At 46.3% G+C, this 21670-nt stretch overlaps 1 protein-coding gene across 1 annotated transcript; it reads left to right on the top strand.

Annotated features, from left to right (window-relative positions):
* Window positions 1-18223: 18223 nt before the first annotated feature.
* Window positions 18224-19523, top strand: LOC124654809 (EPIDERMAL PATTERNING FACTOR-like protein 4). The gene is made up of 3 exons (XM_047193795.1): window positions 18224-18356; window positions 18673-18719; window positions 19317-19523. The coding sequence occupies exons 1-3, from the start codon at window positions 18224-18226 to the stop codon at window positions 19521-19523; spliced, it is 387 nt and encodes a 128-aa protein (XP_047049751.1).
* Window positions 19524-21670: the final 2147 nt, after the last annotated feature.

Here is a 21670-nt window from a genome sequence, read left to right as displayed (position 1 = left end):
TGGTTAACACGGGTATTACGGCACAAGAATCACTGGCGACATTTGTTGTTTAATCCTAGATGGATATAAACCCGTGCAATGGAACCTCCACCATATCAACACAATCCATGGTTCCATTGCCCACCACATAGTCATATTCATAGTTATGAAAGTAGTGGTTTTGATTTTTATGCAATAGTGATAACCATAATACTTTGCAAGTAATTTGATAAAGATACTCAAATGACATGAGCAAGTGATGAACTTGCCTGAACACTGCAAAGTTCTGCAGTTGGAAGGTATGGACTGACCCTTGTCCTCTGTCTCTGAAAATAGCATCATTGTCCGATAAGGGCAATGGTTAAAGAAGCAATTATGCATGATTCCATTTTTAGGGTTTGTTCCCCCCTTCCGATGTCGTTATTATTTCATGTAGAGGTTAATACTAAGAATAATTTGGGAATACTTGATTTAAAGTAAAATACAACCTTGAAATGTTGTCAAGGTGTTTTTATAGTCCAAATGCATTAATGGACTTATTTTCATTATTGAAAATAATATGTGTGATTTAAATTATTAATTAAATCATCAAATTATGACTTATTCTTCTTTGTCTTCAAAAATTCTCTTTGATATTTTATTGAGATAGAGAATTTTATGCTGATTAATTTTCATATTTTTAATTATTTTTTTAGAACTGTTAAATAATTATTGTGCCTTTCTAAAGTTTATGCATTTTAATAGAATGGTGAAATGGCAAAAATGCCCCTGGGCCCACCTGTCGGTGCAACCCAGTGGGTTTGGTCGAACCGACCGGCCTGGTCCGGCTCGACCAGCCTCACTTCCCCCTCTCCGCTCACACGCGACCAAACCCTAACCCTCTCGCGTCTCTCTGGCGATCCCGCGTCGCCGCCCACCTCGCCGGATTATCCCGGCCAACTCCGGCCACCGCCACCGGCGAGATCAGGTGGATCTGATCCGCCTTTCGACGGCGGACACGGTGGTCCGCGTCGATCTGGATTTCATCCACGCTACCATGCGGCCCCATCTCGCCTGCAACCCTGACCGCAAGGATTCATGGTGATGCGCCGCCTGCCGGCGCTCCTATTGCTGCGGTGTTGCTGTACCTGGCCGTGGTGCTGTGGTGCTGCCATGGCCTGGCTTGGCCTGGCGCCGCCGCGCTCCGGCGTGTGCCGCCGTGGCCGCCATGGCTGCGCTGTTCTCCTCGACTCCGGGTAAGTGCGCCTCCTTTCCTGCTCCCCTCATGTGCCCGACCTTCTTCCTCCTCTAGACCTCGCTCGTTGTGGTGTGCTTGCCTCGCGCAAGATCCGCTCGTGTTCTTCTGCAGCCGCCATGTTTGCCTCGCTCCTCGCTATGCTATGCTCGCTGCGCTATGCGTGTGCTACTCGCGCAAGATTGCTAAGCTATGTGCCCGTGAAAGCTTGCTTTACTTGCTAGAGTTCTTCCCCGTGCCATCGCTCTTGGTTCTATGCTTGCTCGACATCAAATGTGTTCATATATACTCGCTCCGGCTTGATTGCGAGTGTGCAACTCTTGCAAATTTGCAAGAACCAAGGCACCCGGGTGCTCTTCGAGTGTGCTATAATTCATGGACATGCTCCCTTGAGCATGCTTTTGGTCTAGACAATACCCTCTCTTGATGATATGTTACCGCATACAACTATTTGTCATATATTTGATTGTCTCGCTATGCCATTGTTCCTGTTCCGTGGCCATTTAATTTATATGGTTAAAGTGTTGATGCTAGGCTTGGTTCTAGCATGCTTGATCAAGTCCTCGATGATCTTATGATCATCGCTTGCTTGGTGAATGGCTCGCCGTTTCATTCTTGTGTCTAGCTGATGCTCTCCTGATGTCAGTGTAACACACTGGCTTGTGTTTGTACTCCTTGGTGTTTGCTCAAGCCCCTGCTACTATCTGCAATGATCCATTGGATCATCTACATGGCCTGGTGCATAGCTTACTTCTATGTTTCATTTATCTGTCTAGCTTTGATTCATTAAGTAGATAAATGATGTGAACTGCTCTGCAGTGATGATCATATGGATGAATTTAGTTAAGCTACAGGGATGCCAATCATATATTGGGGACCCTAGCTTCATTTGAACCCTTCTGGGTAATGATATATGTGTTGGTTTGATGGTTTGATTGCTTAAGTGGTAGAGGTTGCCTCAACAGCCATTCTTGACTGTTCAGGAAGCTCCCACCTCTTGTTGGCTTGCTGTGATTACTAGATGCTTACTGGTTGATCCAGATTTGGACTTCCAGTGGCTCTTTGTCGTTGACAAACTTAAATAGACACATATTGTCTATCAGTCCGATGGAATCAATAGCTATAGGTGTTGAGTATGTGGCTAGGCTAGCTCGTGTCTTCATCTCGTCGCTGGATTTCTTCAGTTATGCATTATTTACATAGCTGCTGTTCCCATAGGATGATTTCCTAATGGCCTTTACCATATTTGCTTGCACCAAATGGCTTAGTGACCAGATGATGACACAAACAGGGTACTCACACCCTTTTGCTTTTGTGTGTTTGATGCACATGCTTATTTATGAACAAAACCATCTGGTTTGTTCATGTTGAGTTGTATACCTCACTCCGGCTCCTAGATTTTGATGTTGGTGTAGAGGTTTTTCTTCAGTGTTGATCTGATGGTTGAGTTGCTTGCCCTGCTCCTCCTGGTGAGCTTGTGAAGCTTGGTTTATTTTCTGGGTGATTGGGAATAGATGAAACAGCTCTAGCTGTTCATCCGTTCTTGGCCGTTCTTGATGTCCGGTGACTTACCCTCGCTGCTCGGTCGATGAATGAGCTAGGGTTTGTTGTGGAAAAGTTTTTATATGGTTAGCTCTTGCTCCTCTGGTCGACAGCTCCACCTTTCCCTTTGGGTGACTCACTGGTTATGTGTGCTGCATGCACACTGCTTGGTGAGCAGTCTGGCTGTGTGTGTAGGCTTGTGCTGTGCACCTGGACTTGGAACTTGGCTGAGGCATGGATCAGCTCGGCTGATCTTGATAATATCCTCTCAACTTCTCATTTTATTGCTAACCTGCCAAGTGGCAATGCCACTTGGCATAACACTTGTCTTTGGTCTTTGTTTGTGTGATTTCAGGGAGCAATGTGATACTCTGGATGAAGATCAAGATCCTTTTGGCAAGATCTCCATGATGATCATCTTGTTTAGTTTAGGATAGATCATTCACTTGTAATTTTCTTTTTATTTTCTTTTTTTATTTATTCAATTATTGTAATGTGTTGTAATATTTTATATTTCAATTCTGGATATTGTAAAGACAATGTATCTTGTGTGATTATTAATAAAGCTCAAAGTTTCCCTAATGAGCTTTACTAAATAAATGTAATGTTTATATTCTTGATTATTCATATTTGTTTAATGAATTACCTCAATTTTGAATAATGAGATATTCATATGATGTTTAAATTTGAAATTCAAAAGTTCTTGTGTTTGAATTCAATCATGCAACTTAAGTTGTAATGCAATACTCTCCTCTCTTCTCAAAACCCTAATTTAGTTAGGTGAGTTGCAAGTTTGTCGCACTCTCGAAACCCTAACACCGTAAGGTGTCGAGAGAGAAACTTGCCCCCCTTCGATGCAGTTTTTGTTTAAAAGCGCGAAATTTCCCCAGAATTTACTATGCAATGCACATCCCTTTCTAAAATCTACCCCTCGATCGTCTCTAAACCTGGGACATTACAGACTTATAGTTTGATCCTGGACCTTGTATTTTACAACATAATACTTAACCTCAATCGGTTTCGTATGTACTCGACTTGTTGTTGTGAGCATAAAATACTGCGGGCTGATTGTCGCAGTACATCTTTAGTGGTTTGTCAATACAATCCATCACTTTCAAGTCGGGTATAAATTTATTTAACCATAATGCCTGCCTCGTGGCTTCATAGCATGCAATAAATTCTGCAAACATCGTGGATGATGCAACTATTGTCTGTTTGGAGCTTCTCCACGAAATTGCTCCACCTGCGAGAGTGAATACATATCCAGATGTGGATTTTCTATCATCTTTATCTCCCGCAAAATTTGCATCTGAATACCCTCTTATTTCTAGGGAATTAGATCTTTTGTATGTTAGCATGTAGTTCTTTATGCCTTTCACATAACGCAATGCCTTCTTTACCATTTTTTAGTGTTCAAAACCTGGATTTTCTTGATATCTACTGAGTACTCCGGTGATAAAAGTTAAGTCAGGGCGAGTGCACACTTGTGCATACTATAGGCTTCCAATGGCCGAAGCATATGGAACCGCTTTCATTTGATCGAGCTAGTATTGATTTTGGGGACTTTGCAATTTTCCAAAACTGTCGCCCTTGACTATAGGGTCAGGTGTGGCATTGCACTTATGCATATTATACTTACTTAGAATCTTTTCTAAATAAACCTTTTCTGATAGTCCTAATACTCTATTTTTCCTATCTCGGTGAATTGCTATGCCCAAAACATATGATGCTTCACGAAGATCTTTCATATCAAAATTTGAGGACAAGAACTTCTTTGTCTCTTGCAGTAGACTAACATCACTGCTCGCAAGCAGAATATCATCCACATAAAATATTAGGAAAATATATTTTCCACTTTTAAACTTTGCATAAACGCAGTTGTCCTCAATATTTTCTTTAAATCTAAACCTCTTAATTGTTTCATTAAACTTTAGATACCACTGTTTGGAGGCTTGCTTTAATCCATAAATGGATTCTCTTTAAGCGGCATCTCATTTCTTCCTTGCCTTCCATGATAAAACCCTTAGGTTGTTTCATGTAGACATTTTCTTCTAAATCCCCGTTTAGAAATGCCGTCTTTACATCCATTTGATGCAACTCTAAATCAAAATGCGCAACTAGTGCCATTATGATTCTGAAGGAATCCTTACATGAGGCTGGAGAAAGTGCCTCATTGTAATCTATCCCTTCTCTTTGTGTAAATCCTTTTTGCCACAAGTCGTGTTTTGTATTTTTCCACATTCTCATTGGAGTCATATTTTATTTTGTAGACCCACTTGCAGCCCACTATTTTGGTTCCTTTAGGAATATTTTCTAAGTCCCAAACATTGTTGGCACTCATCGATCTCATTTCATCTTCCATGGCATCCACCCACTTTGATGAATCTGGGCTTCTCCTGGCTTCTTCATATGAAGTGGGATCACCTTCCATATGAACTGTTTCTGTGTTGTAAACTTTGTAATCAGTCGAAATGGCTGATTTTCTAGGTCTTGTAGACCTTCTAGGGGCCTCATTCTCTGGAGCATTCTGTTCCTCAACTTGTGACTCAGCTTCTGGAGGTGGCTGTTGTTGCTCCCTTTCATGCTCAAATAATGGTTCATTCGGCTCCTGGCAGTCAGGTTCAAAATTTTCACTCATCGTTGTCATGGGTGGAGTCACAACAGGCGCTTGCACCATAATCGCAGGGATTATCGGTGCAGGTGCACATGGTAGCGCAAAAAATGGCTCCTGAGTCATCGGAATAGGTGCATGCATCCTCTTCTCCTCAAGATCAATTTTCCGAGCTACCATGCTCCCCCTCATCATTTTGTTGTGGGTATACTTTATGGGTATATCAACGGCGTGGCCTCGATCCGGCAAGCCCGGGTGACCCACAGATGGTGATGTGGCATGTGGCCCATCGGGCGGCCCAGTTGCTGTAGATCTTTAAGGATGAAGTCCAGCCCAGGAGCGAGGAGCCGGATCTCAACCGACCTACAAGGGAGGCCGGATCCGTAGAGGCCCATAAGGTATCCGGATCCTGCACGACATAGATGGAAGGCGGATCCTTGACGTACACGGCAAGACATTGTACCGTAGTTAGGCAACTTGTATTCCGGCTAGGACTCTCCATGTAAACCCTAGATCCGTGCGCCTTTATAAGCCGGATCTCGGGAGCCCTAGAGGCACAACCACAACTCATTGTAACAACACGAAAGCGCCCATATAATTCCGCACAAGCAGCAGAGAGGCCCTGTCTCCGAGCAGGTGTTCCGAAGCTGGGTAAATCGCGTACCACCGTCCCGAGGACTCTCCGCCCTATGGCCCCTACTTCTTTTCCCCTCCATGAGGATCCCTCCTCTGGAGTACCGTCGAATAGGCAACGACACATTTCGTCCTCTAAGAAGACAACATGTCTCGTTTCCACAAACTTTGTGTATTTATCTGGACAGTAGAAACGATAACCCTTTGACTTTTCAGGATAGCCAATAAGACTATTTTGGTATCTAATTTTGCGATATTTGGATTAAATAATTTGGCCTCAGCAGGGCTCCCCCACACTTTCAGGTGGTTTAGAGAAGGCACTCTCTCTGTCCATAGCTCATACGGTGTTTTGGTCACCGATTTGCTTGGTACTCCATTTAGAATGTGAATAGTGATTTTTAACGCCTCAATCCACAATCCCAATGGACAAATATCACTTTGAATTTAAACTATTAACTTTGAACTTTTCAGAGGCATTACTGTTACTTTATTTCCTAAAACAAATATCTCGTTGGTTCAATTTGCTTAGGAAAAAAACTAGACAAATTTTAGCCCAAAATGGCCTAAAAAGTCTCTGAAAATTCATAAACAGAAAAAAGCTGTTAAAATTGTGCATGGCCCAAACTCGCTCCCGTGGCCCACAACCCACTGGAGCGGTAGAACTTTGCGCGCCACTAGGGCGCGTGGCTTTGCGGCCTGTCCTGTGGCGGCATCTCTTGCCCCGCGGCGACCCACGGCCTGTTGACGCGTCCTGCTGGCGCCGGCCTGCAGATGGAGAGCGCCAGGCAAAGCCGGCCGTCCGATGCGCATCGGATGGTCGCGTGCCTCTTTCGCACCGTATAAGAGGGCCCCGAAAATGGCACCCCTGAAACCCTAACCTAATCCCCCCCCGGCACGTGTCTCGTACGCCCCCACGCCTCTCTGGCAGCAGCGGCGCCGCCCCGGCGGCTCCTCGCTCGCGTGCTGCAGAACGCCGACGACAAGCGGGACGCAGAGCAGCCGTCCCTTTTCTCCACTCCCCTTCGCACCTCCTCCTTCCCACCCGAAAACCTCGATGGAGAGAAGGCCGGCTGCCCACGGTGGAGACGAGCGGTGGAGCGGCGGCGCCCCTGGCCCTCTTGCCGGCGAGTGCTTCCACCCTGAGCGGTGGGTGCACCACCGTCAAGCGGCGCGGAGGAGGTGCCAACAACCCACAGTTATTGTTCCTTTGCCCCTGTGAAGGGGTGGTTTCCCTTTGCCCCCTCCAAGACGGTGGTCCTTGCCGGCAGGCCCGAGTGACAACCGGTGAGGTATATTTTCTTTGCCCTCTTTTCATTTTAGGGTTCTTGTTCGATGGGGATTGACTAGGGTTTCGTATTCTGTTTCATTTCTACCCGAAAAACCATAAGATCTACACACTAATGATGGCTCTGATACCAATGTTAAACTCGCTAGATCGTCTAGGGTAGAATCTGTGTCGGGATAGATTAAATATTGTGAGCATTTACCTTGTCCCATGAGGAGGGGGAACCCGTCGACGTTGACATGGCGACGATGGCGGTGCGTGGGTGAGCGATCTGTGGCGGCGGTGGTGGAGCTTCCCGTCGGCACTGCACTTACCCTAATCGGTGGGTGTGTTGGTGGGGCGAGTGGCAGCTCCAGTCAACCTCGTGAAGAGTGCCACCGACCCCACCACTCTATATAGCGCAGGTGACAGGGGCCCACCAACCAGTGAACGGTTGGGCGCCCCCGATCAGGGCGCGGTCAAAGGGCATGTCAAGCCGTTAGGCTCGTACGTGGTGGAGATCATCCTAACAATACTTCATTGTGTTTCTAGTGGTATTGGTTTGATATCCTACATATTGATATATTCTTGTGTAAACTTGGTCAAAGCTTACTTGGTTTGACATTGATAAAATTCTAACACTCACTATATTCCGGCATAGAGGGAGTACTAGGCTGGCATTCATCAAGAAAATCTGGTATAAATTAGATGTTTCGTGCCAATCCGTGCGTAATGTTATTGTCCAACGGGTTAGCTGCGTCGAAGTTGAAGTCGAACGTACTTTGGCTCTACGATTGCCTTGGAATTCTAAGCCTAAGAAAAGTTCGTTTCGGATTTGAGATTGTGATGGTTGTGCAATGAATGTACCCATGACGACCAAAAACCTTGGATGATGCTTGGAAACCCTTGGCCTTCAAAGGACCGCGAGCTCTTTGCAATGGCTAGGAAGGTTTCCTTGGGCAATGAGATGGATGTGTGTGTGTCGGGGGGGGGGGGGGGGGGGGGCAATCCAAAAGAAACTGACACTGCGTAGAACTAAAATTGCTTCTTGAAGATGGCTATGGAGAGTGATTTTTGGGTCTCTCAACTTAACATCTAGAAAGGCCTCTCGGTGGAGCATATCCAAATCAGCAAACTTTGGGAGATGCTAGCTGACAACGTAAGTTCACCTCAACCATGATGTCCGGAATTCTATCACTTGGAAGTTTGGCAAGGATGGATGCTATTATGCTTCTTCGACATATAAGATGCAATCCACACTTTCTCTCCGATGTCTTCCACGGTTTGGAGGCTTGTTGGGTGCCTCCCAAGTGCAAACTATTCACACGGTTGATCATTCAAAACCGTGTTTGAACTGAGAATAGACTTGATTAAAGAGGAAGACAAAATTGTGGCCGTTTGTAATCTATGCAACCAAGTTTAAGAATGAGATAGGCTTTGTCTACATACAACCACAAGATTGGAACTCTTTCCAATGTGTGAGACATCCACAGAAGGTGTGAATCAAGAGAAGCTTCGGCTTTCGTTGCGATGCTTGTTTCATGCGAGGGTCTTTAGGTATAACTCCGCAACCGCGACCATGCTCACCACCAAGATCAAAGAAGAAGTGGCGTTGTGGAGTCTTCCAGGGCAAAGACACTTCTTAACATCATACGACGGGAGTAGGCTTTTATTTGTGGCCTTGACTCCGGCCATGATTTGGTTTGTATGACTTCTTGAAACTTCTCCTTGCTCAATGAAAATGAGAGATCTTTTTCTTGTTTCAAAAAAAAAAAATCAAACCATGCCGCACAAGAACTGCATGCACATGTTACTTGGTTGCAAATCATATCGGAAGAAGAGGGGGGAGCCCCCTCCTCCCTCTTATGGGTGTGTGTGTGGGGGGGGGGGGTACTCCAAAAGAAACTGACATTGCGTAGAAGTAAAATTGCTCCTTGAAGATGGCAATGGAGAGTGATTTTCGGGTCTCTCAAATTAACATCTAGCAAGGCCTCTCGGTGGAGCATATCCAAATCAACAAACTTTGGGAGATGCTAACTGACAACGTAAGTTCACCTCAACCATGATGTCCGGGATTCTATCACTTGGAAGTTTGGCATGGATGGATGCAATTATGCTTCTTCGACATATAAGATGCAATCCACACTTTCTCTCCGATGTCTTCCACGGTTTGGAGGCTTGTTGGGTGCCTCCCAAGTGCAAACTATTCACATGGTTGATCATTCAAAACCTTGTTTGGACTGCGAATAGACTTGATTAAAGAGGAAGACAAAATTGTGGTCATTTGTAATCTATGCAACCAAGTTTAAGAATGAGATAGGCTTTGTTTACCTACAACCACAAGATTGGAACTCTTTCCAATGTGTGAGACATCCACATAAGGTGTGAATCAAGAGAAGCTTCGGCTTTCCCTGCGATGCTTGTTTGATGCGAGGGTCTTTAGGTAGGGACTTCTATTTTCGTGCCCTCGGATCCTTAGTTGTGCTCAGTTTTCTCCAGCCGCTTAGTTTTTCCTCAGTTTTCCCCAAGCCCTTATCTGAAACCCTCACAAGTGCTGGAACGGCCGTTTGCCCGACGGGTCAACAACTTTGACCGTTATCTGCGGACTACTGGGGCCACGTAGAGCCTGCAAAGACACGTTAGACCATCCATCTTTGTTTGACCGTAAGCATCGCCGCATCCCTGACCAAAACACGGACGAGTGGGGCTTCGGTATATCGAATGACAAGTGGGGCCATGACGCTGATACAAGGGGCGATACACGGGTAGGATTAGATTTTTAAACGGAGCTCTACAACGATTGCACGGAGGAGGTGGCCTGCGGGGTGCCGAGATGAGATTGACGTCCACAAAGAACTGCATGAGGCGAGACCAGACGCATTAGATAGATATGAACTAGACACGTTTAACAATGCAAAGAAGAGAAGAAATGGCCGAGGACATCGACGACTACCTCAACACTTTGACTGACGGTGTCGGACGCGAACGCGAGCAATGTAGAGAAAACTAGTGTCTCTCCTTTCTGGCGTGTATAGATGGGTGCTACGGGAGTGTGGTGGCGAAGGGAAAGATCTCGCGGTGGTATGTGGCGTCCAGCATAGCGGGGGGGGCGTGGCCATGCCCACAGCGGCGTGCATGTTTGGCATTGGCATCAGCATGTACGTTCGACATTGGCCTCGGCGGTATCTCTGATGTGTCAGTGATTGAATGAGGGGACGGGGTTGAGGGTGCATCCCGACGGTGATCTAGTAGTGGCGGCGAGCATAGTACCATGTCGATATCGGCATCGGCATCGTTTGGAGGCTGTGGTGCTCGAATCAAGGTGGGATTTGTTTCTTGTACGCCAAAATGAATTTGAAACAAGTTTCCTGTTGAAGGTTAGGTAAAATACGAAAGTTTGTAACTAAAAATTTTACTAGCACCATGGTGAGGTTCTTTTTGATAGAGCTACACGGTTCGGCAAAAGTTTTTGACACTTTTTAGATATTCCTTGTTGTTACACGTATGACATCATGTATGGAAAATTTGGGGTCATTTGGAGATGTTCGAAAAAATCACTTTGCTTAAGCGCATGCTGTTTGGTCTCACTGAAATCAGCTTTTGTAACAAGTTAGGTTTTTTCGACCTTCTCTAAATGACCTGAAATTTCATACAGACGATCTTCTATAGAAAGATAGGTAGATTGTTTCGTTTTTACATTTTTTTGAACTTTTATTTCCCTTTATAATACCCAGTTGATTTTCAGGTCAAAACCTTGAAAGTTAACATAAGTAGACGGTCAACCCTCCCAAACTTCAAATACAAAGATAGATAGATTGTTTTGTTTATCATTTTTAACGTGAAAATTAATGGCTACAAGAAATCGGTGATGGTTTATCATTTTTGCGTGAAAAGTAATGGTTACAACAAATCGGTGACGGTTTATCATTTTTTGCGTGAAAAGTAATGGCTACAACAAATCGGTGATGGTTTATCATTTTTTGCGTGAAAAGTAATGGTTACTCCCTCCATACCGATTTATAAGCACATTTCGTGATTTGAGAAGAACTTTGACCATTAATTTGGTCAACAAAATATGAAATATATATCACAAACATTATATTGTTGGAAACTTATTTTGCATATGAATCCAATGGTATAATTTTTTAGGACCAAATTAATGATCAAAGTTTTCTCGAAACACGTAATAGGCCTATAAACCGGTATGGAGGGAGTATAAGAAATCGGTGATGGTTTATCATTTTTTGCGTGAAAAGTAATGGCTACAACAAATCGGTGATGGTTTATCATTTTTGCGTGAAAAGTAATGGCTACAACAAATCGGTGATGATTTATCATTTTTTGCGTGAAAAGTAATGCCTAAAAGAGTTTATAATTTTCAGCATGTGAAAAATTATACAGAAAACCAAACTTGCTGAATTTTGTGGAAAACTGGGTATTTAGCATACATAGAGGGTGGAAGCTAGCCACCGACAGAGAGAGAGATGGTGGTGGCCCCGATCAGAGAGAGAGAGAGAGAGGGGTTATCCTGCCCGTTAGATCATACGATCAACGGTCGGCGGGCACGATCCGCGTGACAAGGACTAGACCAATCAGAGCAAGGTTGGGCGTCCCCTGTGAAAATTTGTGAAGGGAGAGGGCAAAACTAAGTAGTATCAAGAAACCAAGGGCACGTGAGTAGTAAACAGACTAAGGGATTCAAATATGAGATTTAAAAATGGAAAATGCGTGTTTTGTACAATGAAACCCATCTTGGCCTAGCTCAAACTATTTGCAATACAAATATACATGAGTGTGAAAATTGTGGCCTCATTCAGACAAAATATGTTTTGCGGAAAGTTGTTTTTGGAAGGGCTTATTGTGGAAAGCCATGCACCTTCAAAGCTACTAGGTGATTTGAGAAGTGATAATTTGTGGTAAAACTTGATTTATCTATGATTGTTATGGTTCCCAACGTGGCAGGTCACGTAAGAAGACTCCATGAGTAAGTCCCACAATGGTTTTATCTTTTTTGGAATTTTTTGCGCATGGAATGACTCAATTAGATAGCTTAATCTCATTTATTGACTCTCTGTTGACCAGCCACATGAAGGTAAAACTGAGTATATTGCACTAGCCAGTATTAGTACTCGAGGGGAAAACTGAGTACAGATATTTTTCCAGTGTAAGACTCGAGGGTAGAACTGAGTACACGTAACGGTGCAGACGCGTGTCACGGTGCAGAGTGGTTAGGCTGTGCGCGTGTTGATACCAAACGTCTAGTTTTTTGGAACTGCCGAGACCAACCGTCACCTTGCCTGTACAGAGCCCCTCTCTCCCTCACGCACGCAACCACGCCTCTCACGTCCCATCAACTTCTCCAAATCGAAGAAAAAAACCCCAACCGCCCTACGCGCGCTCCCCTGCCGGCGATGGAGAAGAAGAATGCGCCGGCGGCCATCGCCCCCGAGCCAGTCGCCTCCGAGCCAGTCGCCTCTGAGCCCATTGCCTCCGAGCCCGTCTCCGCCGAGCCCGTCGCATCTGAGGCCGTCGCTGCCGAGCCCGTCGCCTCCGAGGGCGGCGCATCCAAGCGCGGCGCCTCCGTGAACTGAGCCTCTCTCACGGCTAACGGACCACTTCACTAGATCGGCGACTGCTTACTAACGAAGGGGGAGTACGTGGACACCTACTCTGCTTTGAGGCAAGTTTGTAGAAATTGGCGCTCAGATTTACCTGAGCCCGACATGCACCTGCACGAATGGATCATTCTAGAACACGCCCTTCTACGCGCCGCTGAGTTCACCTTCCTCCACCTCAGCACATCTCGCTACATCACCATCGATCTAACGGAAGTTCATGGAAGGTTCAAATCCTCCATATCTATAGAGTTAATCTATTTTTTTTTCAATCGTAAACATCTTAGTGCTGAATGTTATCTTCATCAATATATTTTAGATACTACTTCGTCGGCTTTTGCCGTGGCGTAGTCGTGCTTGACCAGAAGAACCAGCCGCACAAGATACGGCTTCTGAACCCACTCACAAAGATATTGAACACTATGTTTGAGGTGCAGATGCCATCTATTTTTCTGGAGTCAGTCGCCGTAATGAAATTCCCGACTATGGTCTTCGTTTCCGAAGATTACCCGGCGGAAATTGCTTGGGTCGATGAGAGCACTCCAACTAAGGGTATAGATGAAGATTGGGGAGAAGGAAGATTTTCGATCGAGCACCATGATCTGCGTTGCATTACCTCGTTCAATGGTGAATTGTAAGCAATAGCTGTGGACAATTTTGAGTTCAGAAAATTAGTGTGCACCAACAATGTCCAGTTGAAGAAGCGCGAGAGCACTGTCAACATGGAGACACTATTTTCATTTCCAGAACTTGGAAATAACAAGTTCTACCTTGTGAAGTCGAATGGTGATCTGCTACTTGTGTTGTTGGACAGCACGCATTTGGAGGAAGGTAGTCAAGCATTGGTGTATCGTGTGGATACTGAGAGTCGCTCTCTCCATGCCGTCAGTAACATTGGTAGTCGTGCCTTCTTCGTCCACTTTATTCGGTGTATCTCCATCGACACCAGAGTGCACCCGACACTTCGACCTGGCTGCATCTACTACGCGGATTTGGGTTATATCAGAGAGTACTTTGATAATATAAAGGCCTGGGATGAGTGGTTACTATGTGTGGATAGATTAGAAAACTACGGTCTGAGAAATGAACAAATGTCGTACCGTTTGGAGGATGTATTGGCTGCACACTGCAGACGGAAGGAGTTCAATGAACATTTCCTTCAGATCATGGAATGGAGCGACGAAGAAATATATGTTGAATGAAGAACAGATTCATTCATCCCGGGGTATCCTAGTCTTCATGTTGACCAAACATTGCATCTTGTATTATTTTCAGCTTAGTTTGTCGTAAACATTAACATCGTTATTGGCTGCTTTTGACTGTTGTATGCAGTTTATGTATTATACTTAGTTTTCGTGATTTATTATGCTGCTGTGAATTTATCCTATACTAGCTTCTAGATTTGCTACTAGATTTGTTACCATATTGGGCAAAAAACGAGGACCAAAAGGCAACAATCACTGAAGAAAGACAGAAATAGAAGCTTCTCTAGATTTGATACTAATTTGTTGAAAAGAGAGAGAACAGAGAGAGGGGAAAAAATGCTCTTGAAAAGGGATGCCAATTTGGGCCGAGAGAGACAGAACCCAGCTCCTGCTCACGTACAACCAAATGCAGTCTCGTCCTGTCCCACGCGGTCCCTTTCTACCTGCCCCACGCGACGCGGCCTTACACGACGCGGTCCGACATGTCAGCACGGAACGGTCAACTAAACGGGAATCCTCCCGTCCGAGCTCCTTCTGCGGGTTTCAGACAAGGGCTTGAGAAAAACTCAGAAAAAACTAAGGAGTTGGGAAAAATTGAGTACAACTAAGAGATCGAGGGTACGAAAATATAAAGCTCCTTTAGGTATAACTCCACAACAGCGACCATGCTCACCACCAAGATCAAAGAAGAAGTGGTATTGTGGAGTCTTCCAGGGCAAAGACCCTTCTTAACATCATACAACGGGAGTAGGCTTTTATTTGTGACCTTTGACTTCGGCCATGGTTTGGTTTGTATGACTTCTTAAAACATCTCCTTGCTCAATAAAAATGACAAATCTGTTGCTTGTTTCAGAAAAAAAAAGATAGTCAAACATGCCACACAAAAACTGCATGCAGATGTTACTTGGTTGCAAATCATAACGGAAGAGGAGACGCTACTCATCATGCAGTCAAACCACTCGAAAAATCACGCAGTCAAGTTCATGATGGCAATAAGGAGCAGGAGAAAACATTCTTCACATATTTAAAACACTACTACTCCTCGATCGTAGCTAGGTATGGACGTGAACAAGATCCAAATGTATCGCTGTCCGCATCAGATCTGAATATCTGATAACCTGACAAATTAGAGCCCACCTGAGTTGAAAGGGGTTCGCACGAGCAAACACGTCGCTTTGACTAATACTACTAGCATACCACCAAAACATGGAGAGCAGCCCACTCCAGATCTCATCTTTACAGCGGTGATGATTCAAGAGGGAGAACACGCCGGCCCCAAAAATAATCCAATCCAGCATCTCATGCATGAATCCCCTGATTCCTTGCGATAATTAAGGAGACATGAACCACATAGTACTACACTGAACCAGTGCATGCACGGACGTGTTGCAGAGGTCGGCATAAATTCCTCTGAAATCTTTGACGTATCAAAGCGCTGCAGGCTGCTTTGATCCCTGAAATGAAGACCAGAACTTGGCTCGCACACGGTCGGAGTCTGGACCACCAAGGTAATTAACCGTGGTGCGTGCAAGAGACTCTCAGAAGAGTGCAGTGCTGCTGCTGCACGCACGCATTGCAACATCTTTGGTGGTCCTCTCCTCTCCTCTGTTCTGCTCTCCTTGCTGCGCGTACTCGTGTGTTTATCGGCAACAAGCCGACGCCGTACAAGCTAACCTACGAGCACTCAAACACAAGAGCAAAAGTTAGAGCATCTCTAACCGACCGCTATAATCAGTTAGAGTAAAATTTCTGTTTTACTGCATCCAGCAGACCCCTAAGGCCTTGTTTGGTACTAGTATTTTAGTGGGGATTAGTGGGGATAATACTTGCAGAGTATTGGGTGAATCACTGTTGTCACCCAATCCCCACAAAATCTCATCCCCAATCCACTAGGTAGGGGTAGAGTATTGGGGATTGAAAAAATTACACTAAAATTTAGGGAAAAGTGGGGATAAGTGTGGATTAAACTCGCTCATAATCTAGCACCAAACATGTATTGGGGATAAGTGGGGATTTGAAGTTTGGGGCGGATTATCCCCGCTAATCCCCACTAAAACTCTAGTACCAAACAAGCCCTAAAAGATTTAGTGGAGTAAAAGTTATAAGACCCGTTCGGGCGGAGGAGTAAATATACTCGACCTCGACCGTGCCGAGTACATTTTCAGCTCTCCCACCGGTGTTCTCCACCCTCCAACCCATTACGCCGCCAACGACGCCTCCATCCACACCCTGCACCCTACTACCCACTTTTACTCGCTCGTTAGAGGCTGCCGCCGCCGCCGGAATCGGGCCGAAATGATGCTGCCATGTTGTCGCTGAAACCTCTAACCGGCGACCTCCTCCGACTCGCTACATCGAAGGCCCACCGTCTAGCAGCCCCGAAACCCCCAGACAATCCATCGTACAAGTCGAGCGGCCTAGGGTTACCGATGCCCCTGGGCGCCGCCGTGAGATCCATAGTCTCTAAGTCGAGTGAGTCCGAGTAGGAGGAGGAGATGGAGGAGGCCAAGTCGGGCGTTCATCACAATTCCTACATGGTATTGCTAGCCTTTTTTCATCCCGGACCGCACAAATGGAGTGTATATATGCTAGTGTGTTTATGCAAATTATTTTAAATTCGTAGTCTAGCGAAGAAGGTCAACAAGAGAGAGGTCAAATGGACCGAGGACGACAACATTGCATTGTACTTTGCACAAAATGATTGAATTATTCTTCATGAGGCATTGTACGGAAAAAGTGGAAAGCAGTCATTCAGTGAACTTTGGCAACAAATTCATGAGCATTTAAACAAGTCCAACACTAGTGGAGAAGCGGTCGGTAGCATCACTTCGCGATGGGTGACATCGTTCTTGTTACACGGCCCAATGCCGGCTAGGTTTGATCAAATGAAGAAGGTAGAGTGCAATCGATTTATTTTTATGATATGATCTATGCAACATGGAACTATGCAATTGAGCTGTATGGCTGTGCCATAGATTGTATGACTATGCTATTGATTTAATATGACTATGCTAAGGATTGCTATTTATTTATATGCGAAAAAGCATTTTTAGGGAGTTAATTTGAGGAGATCGATTAGAAACTGCTTTTATTTGGAGAAGCAAATATGCTGTTGATTTAGTATGACTATTTGTATGAAGATGCTATTGATTTAGTATGACTATTATCTCGATTACTATTGATTTGTATGGAAGAAGATTTTTTAGGGAGTTATAAGTTTAGCAGATCAGTTAGCAAATATACTCTTTTAAAGAATACTCGGTGGGATAATGGCCTAAACTATAAATGATCAATTAGCTTTAAGCGGCTAAGCCACGGGCAAAAAGAAGCAAGGAAAAAAAGATTGCTCCTGCTACCTTTTCCCATTGCACCCTCGAGTGAAAAGAGCATGCATGCATGATGGCCTTTGCACGTCGATGCAAAGCAAATCCACATCCGACCTTTACCGGCATGTATCCAGAGATTGAGGCGTACACCACAGTGCCATACACTCGTAGAAGTAGCATGCTTGTAGGTGAGCGCACTGTATTGGTATTGCACACACCAAGATGCAAAGCCGTACAGGTATATACGTGTAGGTGAACGCGCCGAGCGTACGCCGTACTTTGTGCGCGCCCGTTATTAAATGTGCAACCGGCCGGCCGGCCGGCCGACGGCCGTGCCCGTGCTAGCTACGGCGGGTTGGTATACTTACATGTAGGAGTAGCCTGGCCAGTGACTGCCGTGCCAAGTCGGGTATATATAACCGCAGTTGCTTACGGGGGATTTTGATGCGGCTTGCACAGTGCCGGCGAGCAGCAGCGGTCGGCACCCCCACACCCACACTTCGTCCTCGTCCCCCCGTCTTCTTCCTCCTCGCCTAGCTATAGCTCCGGCGTTGGGTTTTGGCCTTGCCTTCCGCTCCCCCTCCCTTCCTTCCCCAGTTCAGTCCCCACGCACCAAGCTAGGACCAAGAAGGATCGAGCTCCTCGCTGGACCGCACAGCTAGCAGCTCTGGCTTTGGGCTTTGTCTTCTCCGATCCCTTCCCTTCTTCCATCATCCCCGGGTAGTGCACGGTCTCTCCACGCTCTCCGCGCGCGGACCAAGTGAAGTGAAGGTACGTAGCGGCTGGAGTGAGGAGCGCGCGGTTCCATCTGGTAATGCCGCCGCCCACGGGGAGCCGGCGGCCGGGGTGCGACAGCGGCTCCATGCTCAGGCTGCTCCTCGTCGCCTCCCTCTGCTGCGGCTGCTTCTTCGTCGTCGAGCGCTGGGGCAATGGCGCGCTCCGCTCGGGTAAGCGTTGCGCTGACTGCTGAGCAGAGCTAGCTAGCAGATGTGTTCCCTGAGCTAGCTAATCGTCTTGCTCCTGCGTCTTTTCGTGGAACTTGTATCTTTCTCGTTTTCGGTGTTCTTTCTTGCTTTCCTCAAACAGGCTGAGCAGCTTAAATGGCCGGCTCAGTTGCAGATCTAAGAGATATGTAGTACGTTCTGTACTGCTTGTTAGAACATTTTATCTGTACTGCTTCAGTCTTTCTTAGACTATGTCCTCTGATATATATGCTACGAGGTGGTTAATTTTAAATCGTTTGAGTTTGCTCTCACTGGACAGATTCCGGGAGGATGGCAGGAGCGGCGACCCACGCCGGTCATGATCTGGTGAGTTCCAGCAACGACGATCTTCCGATGTTCTTTGTGGTTAGTTATTTTTGCCGTCTTCCCCGACCGACCCCGTTCATATGCATGACATGATAGCAAGCCACCATGCATGTGATCTCACATTTGTGGCTGCCAAGGCAAGCAGAAGATGCCATGGTAGATATTGCAAGCTTTCAATTTTGGCCGACACATCTCGGCATCTGAGGACAGCGAGTTGCGCATTAATCCATCTAGATGCGTCGGAATTAAGGGCGCGGCCGGAGATGGCAACATCGGCTGGCTGGCTAGCTAGGGCCGGGCCGGCGCCGTCGTCGCGTCGCTCTCGCCGAGAGTCGCTGGTCCATCATGCGCGACCAAGAACTACCGGCCAGCTCGCCGCGGCGTACGGCGCACCTAGATTCCGACAGCCCTTCCACGGCGCCGGGGACCCCGTGGCCCGTCCCGACCATACATACGTCGCTGCCCGTACACTTTTCATATTGACACGGCGCGGACCACACGCGCACGCACGTACGCGCGCGTGTGATTGATTACGCAGATACGATGTTCACTCGTTGAACTAATTAAATTACGTGTCTTGATGTGCAGCTGCAGGAGATCGGTCACTACGACAGCGGCGCCGTCGGGCGTCGGCTGCTCTCCGGCGGCCCAGGGTCGCACCCGCCGCGGTGCACGTCCAAGTGCGGCAGCTGCAGCCCGTGCTCGCCCGTGCACGTGTCCGTGCCGCCGGGCGTGCTGGTCACCACGGAGTACTACCCGGTGGCGTGGCGCTGCAAGTGCCGCGACCGCCTCTACATGCCCTGACGCCCCCTCGCCGCCCACCTACTACAGGCCGGCAAGAAGAAGGAGCGCCGCCTCCGCCGCGCGCGCGCGCCGCTCGGCCGGCCGGCCGTGGCGTCGTCGCTCCCGCCTACGTACGTGCTTGCCGTACCGGGAGACAGCGACAGACATGGGGGTGACGGACTGACGCCAGGCCACGCGCACGTGGTGGGCTACCGTGGCATGCACAGGGCCTGGCCGGCCTGCATGCGTGGCCGTGGACGGTGCTGCCGCCGTGCACTGGCCACTGGAGTACGTGTGGACGTGGTGCGCGCCGCAGAGCCGGCCGGCGCCCTGAACTCGACCTGCTAGAGGGCGGTGGCGCAGTCAGGGAAAGCAGCTTCCCCAGGCACCTCCCCTCGGCATGATTTTCTTCTTCTCAATCTCGCATGATTCTCGTGCGCGTCATTTATTCTTGTGCAGCGAAACCTATACTAGTCCCTTCTAGAGTACAATTCTCAAAAAAATCTATACTACTACATGCATTTCCTTGCGACGTTCTTTTTTGCCTCGTTGTGGAATTTGGTGCCGTCGCCTCTCATCGGTCCATCAAACACTTTTTCTTTTGTTGCTGTTGAGGGGTCGCGCATCCATCGATCGACGCCTCAACAGTGCACGTAGCATGCTCGTGATCTGATATGCTTGATGGGGAAGACGACGAGATGCATCAACAGCGCGATTGTACAGTGTTTCTAGTACTACATGGTTTTTTTTCCCCGTCATGTATCGCAAGGGGCCAACGCTATATAAGTATATATGATGCAAGCGCCCACACTGCACTACAAAAATCCACACTGATTACTGAGCCGTGCAATCATATCTTACAACATATGCCGAAGAGTGCATATCCTGAAACGACAAACTATAACAAACATATTTAGCCAAATGACAACTAGTCAGCTTAGCAAGATGACGATTTGGATCTTCAGCTGTAAATTACACTCTTTTATCTGAATTTATGTGTCCTACGGAGTGTGAATTTTTGTAGGACGAGCTGCATGTAACTCTTTTTTTCAAAATTTAAAACTGGTATTTTAATTTTAAAGTTTTAAAAAAATCAGAAAAAATTATAGATGTACACAATGTTGTGTTCTGTCAACGGGAAAAACTTCAACTCGACATACCTTATATTCAGTGCTGCACAAAAATTACAAAACCTGAAAGATTTTGAGATTTTAAAAGTTTGTAATGCTCACTATTATAGATGTCGGTTTTTATCATTTTTGCACAGCCACAATTATAAGGCATTTTGAGTTGAAATTTTGCACGTTGGTAGAACACAACATGTCTACACCTAGAATTTTCTCGGTTTTTTTAAAAAGCTTGAAAGTAGCATCTTTAATTTTTTAAAAAAACGAGCTACATAATATAGCTTGAGCTGTATTTGTGGTTTCTAGTGTCGGACATACATATATTTGTTTAGATCAACAGCCCCCCCCCCCCCCCTCCCCCTCCATCGGCTCCATTTTCATGAATGAAACCAACAGGTTCTTGCCGGTTACATTCGCCAAGTGGTTTCCTGCACCAACTAATAAAACCCAAGACCATCTAAAATAGAAATTTTTAGAAACATCTACGTTGTTCCGCCGGCAACAAATCCCGTTGCACCACCGGAAAAAATAAAATTTTATCGTAAAGTTATAATGACGAGTTTTATGAAAACAGTCGTGTCCCCAAAGGTCCAATATGTTAGTATTTTTTATGACTATGTGATAAAAGCTATAGAAGTAAAGTTTTTTGCGGGTACTTTTCTTCAACGTTTAATCCACATATAACTATTTTATGTAATCACTTTTTTTGAGGATTTGGGGAATCACATGTCACTATTTAGACTTTTTTTTTATCTGAAACCAAATCCATATGGACATGTTCTTTTTTTTGGGGGGAGCCATATAGACATGTTGGGCCAGTTGAGCTGTGGAGGGAAGCCCATGGACTCCCGGACAAGCAATTTTGCAACAGAAATTCTCAGGAGACGAGGGCAAAAGAGGAAAACAAAACGGCCGTCCCCACATCGCCGCGCCCTGCCTGCCTACCGCAGCGTGTCGACCGCTCAACCACAGGTAGGAGGAGGAGGGAGAGGAGCCGAAGCAAGCCCAGCCAGCCTCCTCCGCCGCGCGCAAGCCAGCCAG

The sequence above is a fragment of the Lolium rigidum genome, chromosome 5 (assembly GCF_022539505.1).
Source record: "Lolium rigidum isolate FL_2022 chromosome 5, APGP_CSIRO_Lrig_0.1, whole genome shotgun sequence".
NCBI lineage: Eukaryota > Viridiplantae > Streptophyta > Magnoliopsida > Poales > Poaceae > Lolium > Lolium rigidum.
Note: the sequence above shows the minus strand (reverse complement) of the source record. Positions and strands in the feature narration are given on the sequence as shown.